We start from the raw sequence: 24,831 nt of genomic DNA, 5'->3' as shown, positions 1-24,831 counted from the left end.
TCCTGGGTAGCTGCAGCGTAGGTAATCTATTCTTGAGTAATCCTTTCTAAATGGCCTACTTGACTACTTTAAGCAGCTTTCCTGGTTCCAGACCTCTAAAATGGCCTTAATAACCCATTCATAGTTCCCTGGGAATATTTACCAGCCAAACCAATGGTGTCACACTTGTGGAAGTGAATGTCACCAAGCTCTTGATTTCAGGATAGTAGCATCATTGCATGCTGTAACCATGCCTCCCACAGAGTAAAGGTCTCGCCAGATTGTATGACCCCAGACCGACGCTCACGGCATGTTCTTCATGGTCTCTGCCAAGCAAAGAGATCACTGCACCAAAGCAAATGTTTTTAGATCATTGCTTTATTTCACTATTCTGCAACAACCAAGTGCATTCCTCTCAAGGTGGATCTTCAATTATTCCTTATGTTCTCTTTCTCACTCTGAATAAAAAAGGTAATGAAGAAAAAGCCTGTACTTTTGGAGACCTAGAATCTGATTTATGCTAATAAGCTTTTGACTGCAATTTTGTGTTTTCGGTATTTCCTGCTGGCATCTTGGTGGTCACACGGAGTTCACCACCCTCCAGTGAAGATGGCTGGCCACCACTACCACCATTGAAACCAAAAGTAAGTGTTGAAAAATGCACCTTGTACAATAAAAAAGTAGAAACCAATTCAATTTCCTTTTTTTTTTTACGAATATAAAGTTTCTTGTAAATATGTACAGTCTTTTGAGCTAGTTCTATATAGCAGGAAGCATTTCACAAATGAGACACACGATATACATTTTCAGGGCTCAAGACGCCCGTTTCTCATGGAGATCCTAAATGAAATGCCAAGACTGAAAGACCAATTATCAATGACCTTTCCAAATACTTATGGACCAAGAGACAAAAACTTCAGCAAACATTCAGTCAGATCTGCCCTGGGGGGTGGGGGGAAGAGCATAATGACCCCCCCAAAAATCCAAGCAACACATAAAACACAACAGCAGGACACGTTGCCAAAGGGGCTAAGACATGGAGGTGCATGGGCGTTTCAAACAAGAAAGCACTTAGGTTAAAGAGACGAGCAGGAAGGAGCCGGTATTTAGGCCAGGTTGCAATCTGGAAAGTGACCTGAACTGTGGACACATGGGTTTGAACACACAGTCACGGTCACCTGCTCCCAGGGGAACAAGTCTATCTACCTTTCAGCCTACCTAGGATGTGCCTCGGTGGTCAGGAGGTGCCTAAGAGTGGTGACGAATTCACAGCAGGAGAGGCCTCGAGGGAGATTGAAGGCAGAAATAAGGCCGCTAGTTAGCTTGCCAACTGCAAAGCCTCCAGGAACTCTACACTCGAGAGAGGGCAGAGAGAATGAGGGTGAGCCGCACCGCACCGGAGGGGGGACCTGCCAACCCCACAGAGTTGAGCTGGAAGAGCTGAGATGCGGCTTTCTCTCTCCAACATCCGGGTCTTAGGTCTAGCCCTAGGGAAAGGCTCTTTTGGGCAAAGTCACAGTTTCGTGGGATAGAACCGTGCTGGGTTTTGTGTGAACAGAGTCATCTCAAGGAAGTCGGCAGGGAAGCGTGAAGGTCAAGGGAAAAGAGAAAGAGAGAGAGAGAGAGAGAGAGAGAGGTGTGGTTTGCTGAAATCCTTCTCTGGTCGTAAGGCTTGAGCGTTTTGTGGTTGGTTGGTTTGTTTAGTGCTACAGGCTGTAGCTTGATGTTGCCATTAGTTGGCAAGTGGTCAGAGGGTCTCGATTCGGCGGGAGCTATGGGATGGCATCAATACATTGGCAGAGCAACCCAAGGGGTGGGGTGGGTGGGTGAGGCAGCCCGGTCAGGGGGCAGCACATGCAGTGAACCGCCATGCAGAGCTCCCGGACAGGTCTCTTCCCCATCCCAAAGTGGGGAGCAACACACCATGGGGGGACAGGAGGTGGGTGACCCCAGGCCCCTGCTCAACCCCAAGACCCATGAATGCTGGGCTCCGAGCAAGTCTATTGCATGCTTTCCTGGCCAAAGCTACAGGGAGAGCAGGGACAGCAGGCTGGGGGGGGAGATGAGACGCTGAGGGGCAGAGAGGGAAAGCTCAGTGAGGTCCCTTGGCCCCAGGTTACTGCCTCCAAGGAGGCCTGATGACCTCCGTACATTCTCAGCTGGTGGGAGGGGAAATCGTCAAGGCCATAAAAGGCAATGAGAACAGTAAACATTTGGCTACGATGTCACCCTGGATAAAACAGGGCCATCTATGAGAATGAATTGGGACAAAGAATGCAGCTACATGAAGGCGGGAGTTAGCCAACTGGCAGACGGACTTTTCTATACTATATTTCAGGGGCAAAGACCTGATGATGTGATCTAGCTAAAAATGACTACAACAGGAAATACATTGCTATTCAAATCTATTAAGAATTCCGTTCTCTTTAAAAAAAAAAAAAGAAGAGGAGGTGGAGAAGGAAGAGGAAGAAGAAGAGGAGGAAGAAGAGGAGGAAGAGAACACAAAAGAAACAAAGGAAGAAAAAACCAAAAACAACAACAAAAGAAAACCAACCAACCCTAAGATCTTCAATAGCTAAGTAGTATTCTAAGCACAGTTAGGGTCTGGGTTGGTTTCCGGTGATGAACTGGTACAGGCCACAGCTAGGTACCAAAGTCTGTGAATGCTGAGGGAGTAACAAAGTGCAAAGAGAAAGACTGCAGGAAGGTGCCTGGAGGAGGCGCCCAAGGGCCTCAGCCACCCTCATCCCCTGGAGACAGGGGTGTCTATGCGGGAATGGGGCTGGGCCTAGCTGGGCCAGGGGCTGGCCAGGCAGGCAGGCGCTAGGGTCCCCCACAGTGGGCATCCATAGTGTATTTGGTGTTTTCCTGCAGACTGAGATGAGTAGTTGTTGGTTTTCTGGCTGGGATTTATACTGAAGACTGGTCCCAGACCTAGGAAGCAAAGTACAAATAAGGAAGAAGTCAGATGAAGCTGGGAACTGCTGGTCTATAGCACAGAATCTGTCCTTTAGTGGTTGACAGGGATGCTGTGCAGGGCAGGGGCAAATCACAGCGCCAACCCTCAAAGCCTGGGGCAGTCTGAGAAGTAAAGTCACTGAAAATGCTCCAACCTGAATTCCTCCTTTGTATGTGCTCATGTATGCACACAAGCATGCATGTGCACGTAAGAGTTTTATGGGGAAAAAACCCACAACAATCTATATTGATCCCTTTCTTTGCAACAAAAGGGCTGACAGTAGGTAATTTTAGAAGGAAAATACCATGCAGAAAATCAGCCTCTGGGGGCTTAACAGAGGCCCATCAAAGATCAAGAAGCACCGGAGCCTAGCTGTCTCACTGAGCCAGCTGCCTCATTCCAGGCCAACACCCCCGTCCTCGATCTCAAACCTCTAATCTCTAAGAAATCTAACCTCTCTAATCTCTATATATTCACCCAGGTGAATATATGCACATGGTTAAAAACTTTCAAAAAGTTCTTCAAGTTCTTGCTGGGCACTAGTGGCTTATACCTGTAATCCTAGCTACTCAAGAGACTGAGAACTAAGGATTGCAATTTTGAAGCCAGCCGTGCAAGACAAATCCAAGAAATCCTTATCTCCAATTAAACACCAGCACCCCCCCCCCAAAAAAAAAGGAAGAAAGAAAGAAAAAAGAATAGCCACCAACTGTAAGTGTGGCTCAAGTAGTATGGAGTAACCAGCCTTGAGCAAAAAAGCTAAGCATGAGCTGGCTTTTCACAGACATACACATTAAAAAAGAAAAAAGTTCTTCTAAAAGGTGATGTCTTTCACAAGTTTTTGTAGCCTTTGTGGGGGGGGGGGGCGGAGGGGAAGGAATCCAACATGTACATGTGTATCTGTGGGAAAGCATGATGCTCACGGCACTGCATGGAAGAATTGGTGGTGTGTTTAAACTAGGGGATCACACATACTGTAATAACTGAGACAACCCAGACGCCGCTAACAGCGGCCTCTAGGCAGAAAACAACATTCCCCGTAGCTCTTCCGCAGTATGTCCACGTCATCACAAATACCTGCTCTTGTTTGTTCAGGAAGCCTTTCGGAAATAAAGGAAGCCTTTTCTTCCTAAACTCACATGTATTCCCCCTCAATCCCAGCTAGGCCTTGAATTTCAGCGACAGTGTCCTATTTCTTTTGTCGGTCGTGGGGCCTGAACTCTGGGCTTGGGTACTGTCCTTCAGCTCTTCAGCTCAAGGCTAGCACCCTACCACTTGAGACACAGTACCACTTCTGGCTTTTTCTGCTTACGGGGTGCTGAGGAATCGAACCCAGGGCCTCATGCATGCAAGGCAAGCACTCTACCATTGAACCACCTTCCCAACCCTTATTTATTTATTACACAACAGTGACCCCGAGGCCTCCTCCCGCCTCCACGAGGGTTGTGCACAGGCCTTACCTTGTTCACCTGGGACAGGGGGGTCCGCACGGCCCCCGCCGGCAGCCGGCCTCTGCTGCTGTCATCAAACAGCCTGCCCGGGGAGCGCTCCCGGCGCGTGCTGAGCATGCGGCCAGGGGACTTTTCCCGCTCCAGGGGCCGGCCAGGAGACTTGTCCCTGCGCAGCTCGGCCCGGCCCTCTCGGTCGCGGTAGCGGTGGGGTGTGCTTGGCTCACGGGGGTGGCTGGGGCCTTCAGGGGGTGCCGGGCTGGAGGCCACGCGCTTGGTGATGTGCTCGTTGTACGTGGGCGGGCCTCGCTTGTTGGGGCTACTGGCAAGGAGAGAGGGGCAGGCTGAGGAGGGTGGCTCCTTCTCATCCAAGGAAATGAGCAACACAATGAAGACTTAAGTGTATTTTACTCTGGGCATTGAGTCGCAAAGAGGGCAGGATGCTTGGCTTCCTTTTCCTGCTCTTAGTACCGGCTTTTAATCTATTGCAAGCTCACAGTACAAGAGTAGAGGCCTCGTAGGTGGGGTGGGGTGGTGTCTCTAGGCATCACCACAGACAAGAAGACAGGGATGGAGGGGTAGGGGCAAGCTGGGATTCCCATACAGTATCCTTCTGCCATTTTCCAGAGCTGAGAAGGGGCAGAAGGATGCCTTGCAGTTAAGTCTGCTACCCACCCAGGAGACAGAAGGCTCACCATGAGCCTGATGCCAGGGAGTGTTTCTGAGAAAGCCTGTATTCATCACAGGTGACACAGATGCCACAATCGTCACCTCTCCCGCTAGGTGACTTCCTCAGTCTTTGTGGCATTTGTGCATGGTCAGAAAGTTAACGGTCCTCAGCCATGGCTGAGATGATGAAAGCTACAGCTAGGAAACTGAGCAGGGCAACACAACAGTCCAGCTGGCTAAAAAGAAGAAGGAAAAAAAAGGTCCTGGTCCTAGAAGATGATGGTAAATAATGAATTGGGTGAAAATACTTGGGGCTCCTTTGCTCCCCACAACAGAGCTTCATGCATGTGAGGCAGGAACTCTACCACTGAGCTACCTGCCAGCTCCACTGGGGACTTTTTGTTGGTCTGAAACACCTGCCACCCAGTCCTGGTGAAGACTGTTCCAGACCCATGGCTCTAATCACCTCTCTGAAGAAGCTAGATCTAGAACACAGAGAGGACAGTGCCTGGAGACCATTCCGTGAGTGGTCAGTTCACTGAGGAGCTAAAGGCCCTTTCCACCCCCTTACCACATAGGCGAACTGTGGAGATTCAGGTTCCAGCTTGGAAGACAGCATTGAATATGGAAGACAAAACAAATCCAGCTAGGGGCTGGGAAGGTGGCTCAGCGGTACAGTGCTTGCCTTGCATGCATGAGGCCCTGGGTTCAATTCCTTAGTACCACATAAGCAGAAAAAGCTGGAAGTGGCACTATGGCTCAAGTGGTAGAGCACTACTAGCCTTGAGCTGAAGAGCTCAGGGACAGCGTCCAGCCCCATGACTGATAAAAAAACAAAACAACAACAAAACAAATCCAACTAAAACAGCACTTAGCCTCTTTGTAATGGAAGAGAAATGACAGCATGTGTCCACAGGGACAGATTAAGGCAGACAGGGGAGGAGGGAAGGGGTTCCCTGCCTGGGAAGCAGGCTGGCTCAGGATGTCAGTCCAGATGAACCAAAGGAAAGATAACAGTCCTCCTTCAAGGCCTTGAGGCCACGTGGCCAGCCTTCATCTCCATATCCCTTCACAATCAGTGATCTATCACCTCCATGTTATGGTTCTTGCAGAAAGATGAATTTGCTTCTCTGCTAAACTGCAGGAAAAGGAGGCCTGCGGTGAACCACACCCCAGGTGTCTCCGCTCTGCCAAAGATCATCCCCCAAGCCAAGCGAAAATGGAGGATGAACTGCTGATGTCAGACCCACCCAGCAGCGGCAGGAAAGCAAACCCATCGTCTCTGCCTCTATTCACTGAGACTGGAACCATGTTCCACCACAGGCAGTAAAAGCAGCTCCTCACAGTGAAGCCCTCCTTCCCAGCCATCCCAGCCTTATGGTCCTCTCTGGCCACCACATTCAGGCTGTGGGCCTCTGCTTCCTCCCCACTACCTTCAGCAGCTCTGGCGGGTCTGTGACCCCTAATCGCTCCTGTGTCTCTCACCTGGGGCTTCGAGCATCATTAGCATATGGGACTGCACTAGCATATCGTCTCCCCCCAGAAGCACACGCAACCCCTGCTCTGCTCCTATCAGAGCCACTGAAAATTCCTGAAAAGGGAGAGAACCTTCCACTTTTCCAAGTCTCCTCCCGTTCCCTCCCACAGGCACATACCACTCCACGGCCAAAGATCTCAAAATCCTAGTGGTTTGTACGTGATTATAAAGGAAAGAGAAACATCCTGCCTGTTTAGCCAGGTTTCCTTGTGCTCCTCAGCCCAGCCCTTGCCCCCGGGAAAGAGGGAGCGGTAGGGGGGTCCCATACCTGCGGGAGGTGGAGGGCACCCGGTGGTGGTCAGTGCCAGACTCCTTCACGAGGTTTCCTTTGCAGCAAATGACCCTTAGTTTATCCTGGTATGAGGAAGCCAGGTAAATGGCTCCCGAGGAAATCGCAGGGCCCAGGTAACGTGGGTTTGGGATTTCCAAATAGGCTCGGGCAGGGGTCCTGGGGAGGGACAGACAAAGAGTTATGTTCCCTGAAGGTCACTTCCATTGCTGGGCAGGCCCCAACACCTTGCTCTGTAGCCGCCCACCGAAGCAGGGCAGAGCAGTGCTTACCCCAGAGAGGAGCGCGCCTGGATCTCAATGACTTCAAGTGAGTTGAAGTGGGTCACAAACAAGTAGGGTTCTCGGTAGGCTGCGTGGCCACCATGGAGGAAGAGTGTGAGGCAAAGAAGGGTTGAGAGAGAGCAAATCAAAACCTGGCTGCATCACATTCTGTGACCCAGCACTCCCAGGTAGGTGGATTTATCCCACAAATATTTCCACACGCCAGGATAACCGCGCATGCCCGTGCTCAGGCATTGCTGGTTACAGCAGAAGATGGGAAATCAATTCAGTTGTACATTATACAGGGTCACCTATGGAGTTCTGCACAGCTGAAGAGATATGTGTAGGACCTCGAAGCAATGTGTAAAGTGCACGACTTTATTGGTAATAAAAACATTTTTTGTCAGTCACAGGCTTGAACTCTGGGCCTGGGCACTGTCCCTGCACTCCAGCTCAAGGCGAGCACTCTACCACTTGAGCCACAGCACCACTCCCTGGTAATAAAAACTTTTTAAAAGATGGTGATAAGAATCTAAATTTTTGTCGGGTGTAGGGGTGCAGGTTTGGAATCCCAGTACTCGGGAGGCTGAGGCAGGAAGGATCAGAAGTTCAAAGTCAGTCTGAGCTACACACTGAGACTCCCATTTCAATAAAAACAAAACAAGCAGGGTGCCGGTGGTTCATGCTTATAATCCTAGCTACTCAGGAAGCTGAGATCTGAGGATAGCAGTTCCGAGCTAGCCTGAGCAGGAAACCCCATGAGACTCTAATCTCTAGTAATACTCAAAAAAGCCAGAAGTAGCATTGCAGCTCAAGTGGTAGAGCAAAGGAAGCTCAGGGAGAGCATACAGGCCCAGAGTTCAAGCCCCAAGACCGGCAAAAAACAAACAAACAAACAGCAACAACAAATAATAGAACCAGAAAATAATATACTGTCTTATATCCCTGTATTTGCATAAAGTGCTAGAAGGATGAGGAGACAAGAGAATGCCCACCTATTTACCTCAGATGTATCCAGTGTAGCTTCAAAACCGTCAATTAAAAAAAGAGGCTGGTATCCAGGTGCCAGTGGCTCACGCCTATAATCCTAGCTACTCAGGAAACTGAGATCTGAGAATCACGGTTCAAAGCCAGCCTGGGCTAGAAAAGTCCGTGAGACTCTTATCTCCAACTAACCACCAGAAAACCAGAAGTGGCACTGTGGTTCAAGTTTCAGAGCACTCGCCTTGAGCTGAAGAGCTCTGGGACAGTGCCCAGGCCCAGAGTGCAAGCTCTATGAGAGAGAGAGAGAGAGAAAGAGAGAGAGAGAGAGAGAGAGAGAGAGAGAGAGAGAGAGAGAGAGAGAGAGAGAGAGAGAGAGAGAGAGAGAGAGAGAGAGAGAGAGAGAGGAGAGAATAGCACTGAAAACAACGGATTTTTTTTAATGTCAATTTTAACCAAAAAAGAAAAAAAGAAAGACTGATGGGCTGGGATGTAGCTCAGTGGCAAAGCACTTGCCTAGCAAGTACAACATCCTAGGTTTGATCCCCAAGACAAGGGGAAGATGACGGGCCAACTGGGGCCCCTAGAGGGAAAAGGCCATTGTCACTACATTCCTGGTGGCAAGTTATTACTTTGCTCCTCCTCTGTCACTCCAGGCTCCAGTGCTTGAGCCTCGGATAGGCTCCCTGCTTTGCATGTGGCCTGAGGGAGCCAACTGGACATGTGGAGGCAAGGACTCCTCCAGGAGGAAGCGTGGCCTCCTGACACCAGCCCCTACTGAGCTCCCAAGGGTTGCCTGCCTTGTGTTGAAGCTGTGTTGGCTTCTTCACTGTCCCGGTGCCCCTGCTCTCACCACACGGAGCAGGGCTGTCCAATCAAAACACAGGATCCTCAGCTGCAGTAAGTTGTACCAGTAGATAAATACATAAAATAGTCTTGAAGGGTATTTTGGCCATAGTAGTATTTTAGAATTTCCACATAGGTACAAGTTTATGTATTTGTGTACACATGCATATACATGTGCATTTGCATGTGTATGTGCGTGCATACATGTGTGTGTGTGTGTGTGTGTGTGTGTGTGTGTGTGTGTGTCTGTCCTTTGAACCAGAAGCTCTATATTTTTGGGATTTGTGATCAGAGGATACTACTTGACAAGTGTACAAAGATCAATATAGAGGTGTTCACTGCAGTGTAGTTTACAGTTACATAAAGAATCAGCATGGCCAGCCAGATGAAATGGGTGAAACAGGCCTATGATCCTAGTTATTTGGAGCTGGAGATTGGGAGGATTGTGGTTCAATACAGCCCATGGAAAAAAATGAGTGAGACCTCCATCTCAATAAATAAGCACACACCCATGGTCCCAGCTGAGGGAGGCATAGCTAGGAAGATCACAATTAGAAGCCAGCCCCATACAAAAAATGGGAAATCCTACCTGAAAAATAACTAAAGGCTAAGAGTTGGGGTGGCTCAACTGACAGCACATCTGCCTAGCAAACACAAGGCCAAACCCCAGCACAAAAGGCATGGCTTAACTGTCCTGCTTAATTAGAGTGAACGGGGTAAATTAATTCATGTTTAGTTATACAGATGGGTACTATGGGGCCTCTGAAAGTGACTTAAACCCACAGGGAACATTTCCCCTTCTCCTGCTTTGATCACGAAAATTTAACAGTCTTCGCAGTTGGCCTGGGGACTGGTAGCTGATCAACTTTTCAGCGAGCCTCAGAATCTTCTCGCAAATGTCTTTGGGGAACTATTATGCACGGCCCTTGGTCTCAGGGATTCCATGAGCACTGTGCTTAGGCCAACAAGAATTCCCAGGTCACCAGTGCTAGTGAAAGGAGCCCCCACCCATGACTCACGTACCAAAGGCCAAAGGTAAGCGACTCCACTTGAGATCATCTGTGCGGCTACGCCTTCCATAAGAATCCACGAACACCCCAAATTCTGCAAGGTGTAAAGAACACAGGGGTGTCAGCAGAGATGGAAGATGTGTATGTGTGTGTATGCGTGCATGTACATGTGTGTGTGTGTGTGTGAGAGAGAGAGAGAGAAAGAGAGAGAGAGAGATACACACTGTGACAACAGAACAAGGAAGAGCCTGGGGGACCACCTGCCAGATTGAACTGGATTGTGACAGCCCGAGGATCTCTGCAGAGCCATCTCCCAGTTTTATTAACTGAGGATTTTAAAATTAATTTTTAAATGTATTAAAGATGCTTCATGTGAAAAGGAGGGGAGCAGGAAAAGGAGGGGGAGGGGGAAGAAAGAAGAGACAAAACAGACAGGGAGGAAATAAGGCGACGAGGAAGAAAGGGGGAAAGAGAGCCAGAGAGCCAGAGATAGGGAAGGAGAGACTAAAAACTAAAAAATAAAAGAGGAAAGTATTAAGAAAAAACCTAAAGAGAAGGAGGGAGAGAGGGAGAGGGAGAGGGAGAGGGAGAGGGAGAGGGAGAGGGAGAGGGAGAGGGAGAGGGAGAGGGAGAGGGAGGAAGTCCATAATCCCAGCACTTGGTTGAGTTGAGGCAGGAAGATCATGAATTCAAGATCAGGAGGAGCTACATAGTAAGATGCAGGAGGGATGGGGGAAATGGAGGGTTGAGTATCTGTCCTTTGGAGAACATGTTAGCTGGGATAGGGTAGGGCTCTGGTTGGGGAGAGGACACCTACAGAGGGCCCTGGAGGTGAACTGATTGTCTCCATACCCCTGTGAAACTCACCCTGCCCCAGAGCCACGATGACCTGGCCAGGCCCCACCCCCCAGCCCCCACAGGACCGCAGCAGGGATTCCTCACCGTGGAAGCACAGCAGGTACTCCTCTCGCTGTCCCGCGCCATTCACCTGCACGATGGACACAGGGAAGCTGTTGGACGACGAGGCAAACACAGCCGGAGCCAAGGAGTGGTCATTCTTGTCCAGGAACTCTGTGAAGACAGGCAAGAAGCAGCTTTAGAAATGCCTTCCAAGCAGCCCCAAGCCTGACAGGGGGTGGGAGGAGGACCCCTGCCCTACCCTCGAGTGTGTACTGCTTCATGTCGATTTCGTAGAACTTGTTGGTTCCAATGAGGATACTGTAATTGGTGAAGTGGATACAGCTGCAGGGCTCGGAGGTCTCTATCTCCTGAGGATGAAGAAGAGGAGAGGACGTGAGAGGTGACATGGATGCACCATTCCCACTGCTGTCCTAGTCCTAGCCCCAAGCATCTCAACGAGCCTGGCAGATAGTCACCAGCAGACCCGCTCCTGCCTCTAATGATGACCTCCCAGGCCAGGCGCTGGTGGCTCATGCCTGTAATCCTAGATACTCAGGAGGCTGAGATCTAAGGATCATGGTTCAAAGCCAGCCTGGGCAGGAAAATCTGTGAGATTCTGATCTCCAATTAACCACCAGAAAGCCAGAAGTGGTGCTGTATCAAGTGGTAAAGCCTTGAGGTGAAGAGCTCAGGGACAGTGCCCAAGCCCAGATATCAAGCCCCACGACCAACACACAAACAAAAAAGATGACCTCTCGGGATGACCTCCCAGGTGACCTCTCAGGTGACCTGTCTGCTACCCTATTATGTTGTTTCACACAACCCCAGACTTTTAGGAAACAAGGCAAAACTATATCCAAAAAGGGTTAAGAAACACCAATTCAGCCAAAAGGCAGAACTTAATGCATTTTTATCAGGGAGGGAGACACCATGAAAAAATATACCAACTTATTGGTGCTTGGAATGCATGGCTTTAGTATATTTCCTGATAGCGTCTAAGTTTCTAATTTGAACTCTATTACACAATTATCGGCATCATCATTATTGCATTCCTGTCTTAATTACTTCCTAATTATTTGTACCCGCTTGTGGGCCAATCCTAATGCCATCAAACAAAACACAACAACCCCACAGGCAGGCTTATTCCGAGCTGCTACTCGGGCATCATAAAGATACAATGGTTTCTGGACTTTTCCAGAAGCAAACAGTTCAAACTTTAATCAGCAGCAGCAGCAGCACTGAATATGTATCAGTCACTTGCCAGGAGGGGGAAATTCTGAGGTCGTATGAAGTGAAAAGATCAGGAAAATCAAACTAAGGCCTCAATTTTGTCATTCCTAAGGATTGGGGAAGAATTATGAAGAGCGGGCAGGTCAGCTACTGCTTCCCCACTGGGTATTCAATAACACCCAAACTAGGCTAACAACTTCCTTCCCAGAAGCAGACTTTTTCTGTACTTAGCCACTATGCATCATTCATTTCCTCCTTTCACTTTTGGGACAATCCATAAAAACCTCTGAAATAAACCAGGCTAATGATGGCCGATATCTGGGGACAGCAGACACCTTCTCTGAAAGCAAGAAAAATTCCAAGGACTGAGCATACCTCGTCTGCCTTGCAGACAACCCTCACCGAACACTCTGCTCTTGGGAGACCCAACCTCCTAATCACAAGTCAAACAGAGGCAGCACTGGCTTGTCCCTTCACAGAAATCCTCTGGGTGCTGAGAAGATACTAGCTCATGATCCCTATAAGGACCACAAAAGGCTGAATTCCTTGGCTGGATGGAGAGGCCATTCCCAAACAGAAGTGAACCAAGAGCAGCTGCTAGGATCTCTAACAGCTCTGGGCTCTGTAGAGCTAGGGAGGTCACCCCAGGCTGAAGGACGGCAGAGGGGAGGGGGTCCCGGAGATGCTTCACACACTGGCTCCCCTTCCTGGGAGAGCAGAATGGCCCAGACCACGACACACCTTCCGAATGCAGTACTTGCTGAGGTTTTCGTTGTAGCGGAGGATGACGACTTTGCTGGGCATGGCTGCACAGATGCAGAGCCCATTCTCAATCTGAAAGGCATGAGGGAAAAGAAAGATAAGAGAGGGCTGGGAAGGTGGCTCAGTGGTAAAGTGTTTGCTTTTCATGCATGAGGCCCTGGGTTTGATTCCTCAGCACCACATAAGCAGAAAAAGCCGGAAGTGGCATTGTGGCTCAAGTGGTAGAGCGCTTGCCTTGAGCTGAAAAGCTGAGGGACAGTGCCCAGGCCCAGAGTTCAGGCCCCATAAGAGGGTCACCAGGGTAATCCTTAGTGACTCAGAGTGGATTCTCTCAACCTTGGCACTCCTGATGTCTGACAGACTACATGGTTCTTTGTGCTGAGGGACAGAGCATTACAGGGGGATAGGCAGCATTGTGGCCATGTCTCACTAAAGGCCAGCAACACCTTCAGTTGGATAATCTGAATGTCTCTAGACATTACCAAATGTCCCCAGAAAGGCAGAATCACCTGTGTGTGGCTCATGCCTGTAATCCAGGCTACCCAGGAGACTGAGACTTGGAGTATGACAATGTGTGAGAGACTCCATCTCCAAAATAATGAGCAAAAAGTGTAACTGGAGGCATGACTCAAGAGGGCCAGTTCAGTAAATGAAAGGCCCTGAATTCAAGACCCAAGTGCCAGCAAAAGAAAAAGAAAAAGGAGGAGGAGAAGAAAGGAGGAGAAAGAAAAAGAAGAAAGAAGGAAGGAAGGAAGAAAGGAAGGAAGGAAGGAAGGAAGGAAGGAAGGAAGGAAGGAAGGAAGGAAGGAAGGAAGGAAGGAAGGAAGGAAAGAAAGGAGGAAAGGAGGAAAGGAAGGAAGGAAAGAAGGAAAGAAGGAAAGAAGGAAAGAGAAGAAATTTTTTTTTTGTTGGTTGTGAGGCTTGAACTCAAGGTCTGAGTGTTGTGAGCCTCTTCCTGCTCAAAGCTAGAGCTCTTCCAATTGATCCACAGCACCACTTCCAGTTCTTGAATGGTTAATTGGAGATAAGGGTCTCATAGGGACTTTTTGCTGGGGCTGGCTTTGAACTGTGATCCTCAGATCTCAGCCTCCTAAGTAGCTAGGATTTCAGGCGTGAGCCACTGGCACCCAGAAGAAGAAATTTAAGCTAGTCTCATAACACCAAGTTTTCAAGGTTAAATCAGTAAGTTCGACAAGGGAGGAGGGGCTGTGCAACTTTCAAGAACATTCCACCAGCAGAGGCCAGAGGAGAACTTACCTTGCCTGCACCAAACAAGTGGCAGCCCTTGACAGCTTCGAACACATTGGGCGAGATGTCGGGCTGGGCAGGAAGGTGCGACTGCGCTAGGGACTGCTTTACCTTCTTCACGTCCACCAGACACAGGGCTCGCTCTTCACCTGGGGGCCACGCAGGGTCACAGAGAGAGCCATGGAGCCACGGGACAGACAGAATCCCTCACTATCCCCCTACAGCACGCTGAGCGTCCCCCATCCCCAGTGTGTGGGACTACGAGGGCTTTACTTTCAGGTTTTGGAATTTTTGTGTCTACATAAATGAGGTAGTGTGGGATGAAATCCAAGTCTAGGCACCAAAACGCATTTGTGCAGTGTAGATACTTCCTAGTGTTATTCACCTAGCCCAAAGGTAATTTTATCAGTATGTTTAGCACACCTGTGGTTTGAACTGTGCTCCAGCACATGAGGGCAGGTGTGGAAAGGTCCACCTGTGGCTTCACGTGGGCATTCAAAAAGGTTTAGGTTTTGGATCATTCTGTGTTTTCTACTTAGGGATGTTCAATCTGTGAGCATATTTTAGGCCTGTGCTTTAGATCTAAGATTTAAACATTTTTTTGACCTTTTAAACTCATTTGTGGATGCTTGATTTAAAGGACATGCATATTCATGGGCAAAGGAAGTATACACACACATGCATGATGCACATGCATGCATACATACATACATACATACATACATACATACATACATACATACATACATAGAATGTGATTCTAGCTATGCGTCTGTTGAGGGGAATGAGAGCAAGGGTAGAGGAAAAAAGAAAGATGGAGAATAATCGCCTCCTGTCTACTAATCCTAGCTACTCAGGAGGCTGAGAGCTAAAGCTCACAATTCAAAGCCAGCACAGACAGGATACTATAGCTCCAATTCACTAGCAAAATGCCAGACTGGAGGTGTGGCTCAAGTGGTAGAGTGCCAGCCCTTAGGGAAAAAGCTGAGCACATGCCCCTGAGTTCAAGTCCAGGAACCAGCACCCCCCAATAAAACAATCAATTAAAACACACACATGAAGAAGGAAGAAGGAAAAGAAGGAGAAGGAAGAAGGAAGAGGAGGAGGAAGAGGAAGAGGAGGAAAAGAAAAAGGAGAAGGAGAGTTGGACTTTTAGTCAAGATTCTGGGAGAAAGAACCTGCAGCTATAAAATTGGAGAATGTGAGCTGAACTTTCAAATATGCTCCTAGGCACAGGAACAAAAAAAATGAGGATACATGCTATAAAGCAACAGGCCTGAATTATGCAAATATGTGATGTAAAGGAAGAAAAGGATGGAACCATTCCATATTAAAGAATGCTTGCAATATATGTTTAAATGCAATTACTCTTAGGCCTAGATCATGAACTGGGGGGAGGGGCACTATAACAAAGCATTACTGGAGTCACAGGTAAAATCTGACAAGAGATAAAATAGCAGATAATTACATCAGAACAAGGGTTAAAGCTCCTGAATGCAAACACTGTACCATATGAAATTATTCTCTATGTTACAATATGACACACATCACCATACATTGGTCAGAACCCATACAATTTATGAGAGTAGACGTAGCGTAAGCTATGGACTTCGTGAGATAATGATGTGTCAGTGAAGTCCACAGATAGTAACAAATGCACCGCTGGATGGGCATGCTGACAGTGCAAAGGCCATGTGCAATGTGGAGGGCGGGGTGGAGGGGAAATCTCCAGACCTTCCTCTCGGTTTGCTGTGTATGTAAAACTGCTCTATAATTTGAGGGGATGAGTAAGGTTGGTAGAGGTGGAGAGAACGATGGAAGATGATATTGATCAAGACGCACCAATGTTGATCAAAACACATCGCATTTGTAAACTGCCTTGTTACATGGCAATTCCTTTGTCCAAGTACTTTAAAATAATTTAAAAAATAAAAGCTCTTAAAGATAAAAATTTTTAAACTTCTCTTAAACACAATCAGGGGAGGAGGGAAAGAGGGAGAAGTGGGAGAGAAGAGGAAGCAAAGAGCTGAGTGATTGAGAAAAGATACCTCCTGATCCTATTATTTCAGTCACTGAATCCAGCCATGCCTGAAACATAGTCTAACTAACAGATGTCTTAAATACTGAGGTGACAAATTATTGGTTGCTCTTAAAAGGAAAAAAAAAAAAAAAGTACTGCCAAAGAAGAGAAAAGCAGATTGTGTCATATTCATGTAAAAGAATGCCCTTACTCTTGGGTTGAAATGCTGAAGAACATTCCTAAAATTAACTCAAATAAGTCATGGGGGGGGGGGGGGGAGGAGGAGGAAGAGAGAGAAAAAACCCCGTAAAGTATTAGTGAGTGGTGAATCTGGACGAAAGGTCTAAGAGAGGTCCTAGACTAAGAGAGATCACATGTCATGGGGAAGCGCTCGTGGGGCATGATGTATCGTGGTACAGATGAAATCAGAACAAAGGGCTGGACTTCAATGAGTCTTTGAGGCCTGTCCCTTCCTGTGGTTAGACATGGTTGGGAAATGGTCCCTAGGGTGGTCCTTTTGGAAGACCCTGTGGAGTCTTTGAGAGGCAGGGCCAAGTACAGAGTTCATAGATCACAGGGTGATGCATTCTCAGAAGATGGTTGCCGAGAGTTAAAGGGAGAAATCCCCAGTCCCACCTGGCCATCCACCCAGCAATCCACCTAGCCATCCTGAATGGAGATGTGATCTGCTTGCTCCTGCCCACATTCCTGGACGTTCTATTTACATGGTGATGAAGCCACCAGGTGGCTCTCACCCAGCCGGCTGTGCCCTCTGCACTTTGAACCTCCAGAACTGTGAGCCAAATACACTTTTCTTCATCATTAGTAGCTTGCCTCTGGTATTTCATTCTAGAGAGGAAAGTGGACTAATACAACCTCCTCCACTTGGGAAAATGATGAGTTACTCCTTGGGGCTGTAAGGCTAGGCTAGATTGGATGCTACGAGGAAAGCAAATGTAGAGAGAGGCTTGGAATCAATAGACACACAGAGCAAAGAACCACCACTGAGCCAATGGCTGCCAGGAGGGCCAGCCTTCGACTATCACCAGCACGAAATACAGCCCTCAAACTGTTTCCTTCCAGACTAAACTAAAAGACCAAAGGCGTCCTGGACCTCAGACCTGCTATCATGAGTAGCTTCTCCAGGTCCTTGATGATGTAAATTTGGAAGACGGCTCCAATTCCTGGGACGTGGGTTAAGGAGTTTTTCAAGACATTCAGTGCATACAGCCCTTCCTCGGTGCCCACAAGCACCACCTGTGAAGGTAGAAGAATTCCAGAGACAGAACATAAGCACAGGAAGGTCTTCAGGACCATCCCAGAGCAGAAGCAACAAAGCCTTCTCAACCCTCTCTTTCTTAATATGAGAGGCTCGAACCCCCTGCCAGCTGACGGGACACATTACCTGGTCACTGAAGGGCAGGGTGCAGTTCATGTCTAGGCGGTCATCCCCTTCCAGTTTCAGCAGGGAGTTTCCAAGCAATTTCTTTCCATATGCAAAAGAAAAAGAAAATAATGACGACATAGATTCATCTGTTCATAATCAACCCATCCAGAGAAACAATAAGAAATTTAAAGTGAAGGTCAGAAACACACATCTGCTCTTAGATTGCACCTCTGCACACCACCACCACCCCAACCCATTTTGGTTTTTTGGCAGTGCTGGGGACTGAACCCAGAGCCTCACATATGCTAGGCAAGCACTCTACCATTGAGCCATATCCGAAATCTCTGGCTCCAAGAGGCTGCAAAGTAAGACATGGTATTAACTGGTATCTCTGGGACAGGTTCTAATGAGACGAGTTACAACTTGGAGGCAGAAGGCACTGAATGTCCCGGGCACAGGAAGTTCTTCTATGATAGGAAATAAGCTGAAACTACAGAGATGTCACCTGCAATAGATTAATAAGCCACATGGAAGGTTCTTCCCCACTAAGCTGCAGCAAAGGTGCAAAGCACAGCATCAGCAGCAAACAAGCCCTGGGCTCTCTTTACCTGAACCCATGCAGGCAGAAGCTTGTAGCAAGTACAGCCACGGGCCTATTGTGCACATATTAATGTGGATTTCAGTCAAAGGCTCACACAGTTCACCCAAACAAACCAGCAAAAGCTCTTTTCTGGATGCCCACGGTGAAGAATTCCCCCATTGCTAAGATTTGAAGCATTTATTAGAAGCTAAGTATCTGGTCTTTGGTGGGGCAAACGCCAATGAGAGACAAGTGATGTTTGCATCTTAGAATGTTTTAGGGGGAGTGATGTCAATCAAGGCACCTACACTTCTCACATCTTATGGAAAAGGAGGATTCCAAACCTGCCTACAGAAGGGTGAATAACTGTACTGCAAAAGCAGCCAGGAAGGTTTTGAAAACCCTCCTGAAGTGGACGTGGTTGTTGGGAAACTATTGTGCAGCCCTGTGGCTTACAATGCAAGCCTTCCAATCAAACGAATGAACCAGAGTAAACAGGAGGCAGGACCATAAGCACACTGGCATGGCTCACCGTGCCGCTCCTGAGCTGACTGCTGCCGCCCCACTGTGGCCTTGGAGTCTGTGCCTTCAACTCCACCACTAACTGACCAGGCCAGTCTGCAGCCATTGCCCCTCAGAGAGAGGGAAACTGAGCCAGCTAATGGCATCACCAGTGTTGGGATCGGTTACCCAAGGTCAACCCACTCAACAAAGCAAGCTCCAGGGCTCCAGGTTTATACTCACAGCATCAGCTTCTGCTTTTTCTCTTGAAACTCGCCCACCTGCGACCACTGATTCTAAGGCAGCAACCCAGCGCTGTTTGTCAGGAAAGCTGGGAGCCAGCAGGTAGAGGGATCTCCCTGGCCAGCAGGTGGTATGTGGGTGAGACTCCATCTTCAGTATGTATGGGACATCTAGGAGATTTCAGAAAGTATGGGATTGGGGGTGTGCATTGCCTCCAATCTACTGGCACAGATGGCCCTGAGATAGGAGAGACCCTGCTAGAGTCTTCATATTCCAGGGACAGCTAAGCCGCAGAGCAGAGGAAGGTGGGCCTCCTCCGCAAAGCCAACCCTCCGTGTCCCCTTCCTGATCTGCCACACCCAGCCCACCTCCACAATGGGGATCCTCCGGCTCTACCTCACCTGCTTTGGCTGTGTTTGCGAGTTCAGAAGCACCAACGGCACCATGAATAGATACGTCCCCGTCGGGAAGGCACAGCTCAAATTCTTCCACCGGCCTCTGTCCAGCTTGGTACAAAGAGGAAAGGCAGAAAGAAAAACAAAAGAACGGGAACAAGAAGAACAAGGGGAGAGAGAAGAGAAAAGAGAAGAGAAGAGAAGAGAAGAGAAGAGAAGAGAAGAGAAGAGAAGAGAAGAGAAGAGAAGAGAAGAGAAGAGAAGAGAAGAGAAGGAGGGAGAGAGACAGGGTACGCGTGTAGGAAGGTGCACGAGGACAAGGGTGGGGGAAAGGTGTGCAGAGGAGGCAGAGAGGGAAGATAAAAAAAATAAAGTGTGTCAGATGAGAGGCACCGTCAAATTTCTGATGACGATGCGGATTTATGGGTTAGTTGGCTGAGGCGGAAGTTCTCTGAAGGTGTATTAGCAGGTGGAATCTTCGGGACGGCACCCTGCGGGTCCTTCGGGGGGAAGACCTATAGATGTGAGTATCGCACCAATAACCTTTAGAGAAGTCATCTGGCTTTTTAACTTGCAAAATGGGAAAGCGCAGAAGGCTCGCGAGGCAGTCCAAAACAAAAAAAATCAATCAATAACCAAAAACAAAACAGAAAACGAAGCCTTCCAAGGCCAACACTGGGAGTCTCGGGTGAAGCCGCACGTGCAATGAAATTCCCCCCCTGAATTATTAATTTACCTTCTCGGGCTTCATTGTCATAAATGAGAACTTTGGATCCTTCCAGGACAATGTACTTCCTGTCCCAGCCTTGCTGTCCTCGTTTGTTATTCCTAGAAAAAAGAAAGAAGCCCAGGGAAATGCCTGGACTCAGAAACTGAGTCAGACTGCAGTTGGGGGTGAGAGGGTTAGTGAACCTCAAAAAGTTATTTCTTCAGCCAGGTACTGGTGGCTCAGGCTTGTGATCCTAGCTGTTAATGAGGCCTGGATCTGAGGATCATGGTTTAAAATCAGCCTGGACAGGAAAGTCCATGAGACTCTTATCTCCATCAGCCACCAGAAAACCAGAAGTGGTGCTATGGCTCAAAGCGGTAGAGCAGTATCCTTGAGCTCAGGGACAGAGCTTGGCCCTGAGTCCAAGCCCCACTATCAACACACACACACACACACACACACACACACACACACACACACACACACACACACACACACACACACACACACACACACACACACACACACACACACACACACACACACACACACACACACACACACACACTTTTCTAGAAACCATCAAGGAATGGACAGGGTCTGAGGCAGCACTTGCCCGAGCACACACGACCCTGTATTAGTACCTGGGCACTTTCATCCACCCCTCAAGGTGCAGGCTGCCACTAGGCTCCTTGCTCTGGAGGCCTGGGGAGTTCATTTTGTCCCGGCAGAAGGCCTCAGTGAAGTGCGTGGCGTACTCGGCAGGGACAGAGCTTGGCCCTGAGTCCAAGCCCCACTATCAACACACACACACACACACACACACACACACACACACACACACACACACACACACACACACACACACACACACACACACACACACACACACACACACACACACACACACACACACACACACACACACACACACACACACACACTTTTCTAGAAACCATCAAGGAATGGACAGGGTCTGAGGCAGCACTTGCCCGAGCACACACGACCCTGTATTAGTACCTGGGCACTTTCATCCACCCCTCAAGGTGCAGGCTGCCACTAGGCTCCTTGCTCTGGAGGCCTGGGGAGTTCATTTTGTCCCGGCAGAAGGCCTCAGTGAAGTGCGTGGCGTACTCGGCAGGCAGGCCGCAGGTGGCTGGCAAGCAGGTGGAGCACTTGGGATGACACATCACCTGACATTCTAGGGGAATGAAAACAAGCCCAACTGAGCTTGGATAGCTCCCTTCCTCTGCCTGCCAAACCCAGGTGTCCTCTATCCCCAGCCAGGCTCCTGTCAGTGAGGCTGGGCCTCCAGGCAACCACTCTGCTGTCCTGAGTACCAGGCTCCAGGGAAAAGAGGACTCAAGAGAGCCACACACTAGATTCAGTTTTCCTGGCTTCAATCCTGTCTGTTCAAGCCCCAAGACTAGGGAAAAAAAAATAGTTGGGTACTGGTGGCTTATGCCTGTAAATACTAGCTACTCAGGTGGCTGACATCTGAGGATCACAGCTCAAAGCCAGCCCAAGAAAGGAAGTCCACGAGACTCTTATTTCTAGAAAACCAGAAGTAGTGCTGTAGCTCAAAGTGGTAGAGCACTAGCCTTGAGCAAAAGAAGCTCAGAGACAGCATCCAGGCCCTGAATTCAAGCCCCACAACCAACCAAAAAGCAAACAAACAAATGTACACTTCCCTGATGGATTTTTTTCAGACGGAGGTATGCAGGTGCCCACCACAGATGTGTGACCACAACTCTTACCAAGACATTTGGATGCCTGGCGTCCAAAATGCACAGTGTCCAGACACACAGCACACTTGGTGGCTCGCATGTTCAGTCCCACATTAAATCGGTGAGGAATGTTGTGGTGCATGCGCTCCTTAAGACGCCGGCTGAATTCTGGAGGGGAAAAAAAATTAAGTGAAGACAACTCAGAGAATGGGAACATAAGCATTTGCAAATCACATCTCTGATTAGGGATTCACATCCTGAATGAATTAAAAACCCCAACAGCTGGGGACAGGTGGCTCACACTTGTAATCCTAGCTACTCAGGAGGCTGAGATCTGAGGATCGTGGGTCAAAGCTAGCCTGGGCAGATAAGTCCCCATGAGGCTCTTATCTCCAATTAACTTCTCAAAAACTAGAAGTGGCACTGTGGCACAAGTGGTAGAACACTAGCTTTGAGTACAAAGAGGTTCAGGGACAGTGCCCAGGCCTTGAGTTCAAGCCCCACAACTGAAAAAATAAAATAAAATAAAGCAAAAGCACCTGGCTATTAGGAATTAGCTTTTAATTAAGAACACATTCCCAGGGGAAGACTATCATGATGGCATGGATGTGTGTGAAGGCAAATATATAAGGTGTTAAATATTTTAGTCACAAAGTCTTTGCTTTCCAGATGAAATAGGATATCTAAGAGCTTGGCAGAACCCAATTTAAATTTATATTATTAAGGAATTTCTCATTATTACATGTAAAAACTAACTGGAGAATTCTTTAAAGGCATTTTTTTTTCATGATTAGCCTTTTGTCCAAAACTTAACTTTTTTAGTCTCAAAGTACTGATTTTGCTTTTAGATTCAAGTCTGTTAAAATTAAAAGGGCCGATCCCTTTGTTCCCACCATGGAGCAGGCTCTGCAGCCTGGGTGACCTAGCTAATTAGAGGCAACTTCGAAAAGAGGAAAGCTCAGGATGCAAACCTCTGAATCCCATTCTGGTAAGTTCTCCGTGTAACACCACCTGGTTCCCAACAGACACAATAAAATGCCATCAAGATTCACAACTGAAGTAGGGCAGGATAAAGACACCGTGATGCTCAAGCATAGTTCCACTCTTATTTTCCAGCCACTTTCTATGGCCTTTTTAAAGTTCACTTCATGTCTAGGTGACAGAGCACTTTTGAGACGACAAAGAAAACTCCTTAACCTGGTGGAAGTCATCTATACAGTGGCACATACTACCAAAACTTGACATGCACAGAACCTTTAACCCAATGGTCCATTTCCCCCAAGGATTTATGGCACAGCCATGAAACACACAGTGGTATAGGATGTTATTTATGTGCAATAAGAGACTGTAACCACATACAACCACAGTACCCACCGACAAAGGCCTGTTTCAGTATGCGAAGATAGGACCATAACATGAATTCTAAACATGAATAGGAAATGTTCTAAGGTAACTTTGAAAGGTTTTTGCAGTATATAGCATAGTATGCTATGATATTTAAACAGGGCTAAGAAAAATATTCTCATAGTCTTAGATTCATGTAACACTCATGAATTAATACAGATGTGGTTGCATGCATGAACCATCACTGGAAGACTGAAATGGCTGACCTCTGAGTAAGGAATGCAGAAGGAAGGCTTACTGTACTTCTTACTCTCTTATTTCTTTAGAATTACCTGCTATGTTTGTTTGTTTTTTTTAGCCAAAAGCTTGCATTTATTAGAAAGTTTAAAACAAAGTCTGGATGACTCCAACCCTTAAGCACAGATATGGTTTGAGTGAGTTCCGCAAAAGTTTTTTCTTTTCAGTCGGTCATGGGGCTTGAACTCAGAGCCTAGGCACTGTCCCTGAGCTTTTTCACTCAAGGCTAATGTTCTACCACTTTGAGCCACAGTAACGCTTCTGGTTTTTGTTGTTTTTTGTTGTTTTCTAACTTATTGGAGATAAGAGTCTCATGGACTTTCCTGTCCAGGCTGGCTTCAAACCATGATCCTAAGATCTCAGCTTCCTGAGTAGCTCTGATTAGAGCCACCAGCACCCAGCTTCTGCAAATTCCTGTGTTGAAAATATAACCTCCACATTGGCATGTTGATAGCTTAAGGTAAGTTTAAGGTAAGGCCCTGGGAACTAATTAGAGCTAAATGTGGTCATCACCCCCATAGGGGGAGGATATGTTTTCATATGAAGAAGGGACAGCTGAGCTAGGCACTTCTGTTCCTCATCCTTGCCATGCTGAAATGCAGTCCCAGGCCCCATCTGATGCTGGTGTACACACACACATGGACTTCCCAGCCTCTGGAACCAGGAGCCAAATAAACTTATTAGCCACCCAGTCTCAGAGAGTTTTGTCATAGCTAGCCACAGGAAACAGAGTTAAGACAAATACATACCCTCTGGAGTTGAAGACTCCTTCCTACGACTGGAGGGCGGGGCAAGCAGACTCATGGCACTGGGCTGATGCTCGGGTGACCGCACAATGGCAGACATGGCAATCTGCTGCCTTGCAGTGGCTGGCGTAGACGGGTGTGGGTGGTCCGTGGCTTTGCGGTGGGCAGCTGCGGAGACACCAGTACAACGCCTGTCGGTTAACCGAACTGCCAAAAGGGCCCAAACCAAGCAGATTGCCCCAGGTTGCCTTTCGAGTTACCCCAAGACCAAAAGGCCATGCACCACACCACCTTGGCCACCCCAGAGAGTAGAAATCTGTCTGATTTGGACTGTAAGCGCATAGACCGTAACCAAGTTGCAGAACTAGTCTTGACCAACCTCACTGAAAACAAACCATCTGATCTTGCCCATCATAGATTTAGAACATTTGACAGAAACAGAGCCCCTACCTTCCTCCCGGGCGGACCGGAGCTCAATGCGGGTCTTCTGAAGAGCTTCCTCTAGCTCTGCACAGCGAGCTTTCTCCTTCTCCAGGGCCAGCTTCAGCTCATTGTACTGCAGAGGAACCTGTGTGGGCAAAGCAGGGTCCTCTTTCCGTCGACTAAATAAACCCTAGCAATGGAAACAGAGATATCTCCTAACTCCTTGAAACTGGCACTGTGCGCTAGCTAGAGGAAAGCTGACTCGGGAGGAACAACCCACCAAGGCCAGGCGCATACTCACTGTAAGTGTGTTTAGTAAAAATGGCATGTGAAGGGGG

The 24,831-nt window shown here is 48.1% G+C and overlaps 1 protein-coding gene across 2 annotated transcripts in view; it reads right to left on the bottom strand.

Annotated features, from left to right (window-relative positions):
- Positions 1 to 339: 339 nt before the first annotated feature.
- Positions 340 to 24,831, bottom strand: part of LOC138808475 (citron Rho-interacting kinase) — a 168,209-nt gene continuing 143,717 nt past the window's right edge. For both annotated transcript variants that reach the window (XM_069994746.1, XM_069994747.1), the window contains 18 exons: positions 24,521 to 24,683; positions 24,074 to 24,238; positions 21,714 to 21,851; positions 20,977 to 21,157; positions 19,984 to 20,075; positions 19,254 to 19,358; positions 18,853 to 19,022; positions 17,547 to 17,627; positions 17,263 to 17,398; positions 14,131 to 14,270; positions 12,853 to 12,945; positions 11,141 to 11,249; positions 10,924 to 11,052; positions 9,995 to 10,075; positions 7,154 to 7,232; positions 6,861 to 7,040; positions 4,399 to 4,708; positions 340 to 2,913 (listed from right to left, as the gene is read on the bottom strand). In XM_069994746.1, coding sequence (XP_069850847.1) covers positions 2,890 to 2,913; positions 4,399 to 4,708; positions 6,861 to 7,040; positions 7,154 to 7,232; positions 9,995 to 10,075; positions 10,924 to 11,052; positions 11,141 to 11,249; positions 12,853 to 12,945; positions 14,131 to 14,270; positions 17,263 to 17,398; positions 17,547 to 17,627; positions 18,853 to 19,022; positions 19,254 to 19,358; positions 19,984 to 20,075; positions 20,977 to 21,157; positions 21,714 to 21,851; positions 24,074 to 24,238; positions 24,521 to 24,683 — 2,376 coding nt within the window. In that variant the 3' untranslated portion in view covers positions 340 to 2,889. The remainder of the gene's footprint in view (positions 2,914 to 4,398; positions 4,709 to 6,860; positions 7,041 to 7,153; positions 7,233 to 9,994; positions 10,076 to 10,923; positions 11,053 to 11,140; positions 11,250 to 12,852; positions 12,946 to 14,130; positions 14,271 to 17,262; positions 17,399 to 17,546; positions 17,628 to 18,852; positions 19,023 to 19,253; positions 19,359 to 19,983; positions 20,076 to 20,976; positions 21,158 to 21,713; positions 21,852 to 24,073; positions 24,239 to 24,520; positions 24,684 to 24,831) is intronic.

The sequence above is a fragment of the Dipodomys merriami genome, unplaced genomic scaffold (genome assembly GCF_024711535.1).
Source record: "Dipodomys merriami isolate MVZ:Mamm:240054 unplaced genomic scaffold, mDipMer1.0.p SCAF_45, whole genome shotgun sequence".
In the NCBI taxonomy this organism is placed as follows: Eukaryota; Metazoa; Chordata; class Mammalia; order Rodentia; family Heteromyidae; genus Dipodomys; species Dipodomys merriami.
Note: the sequence above shows the minus strand (reverse complement) of the source record. Positions and strands in the feature narration are given on the sequence as shown.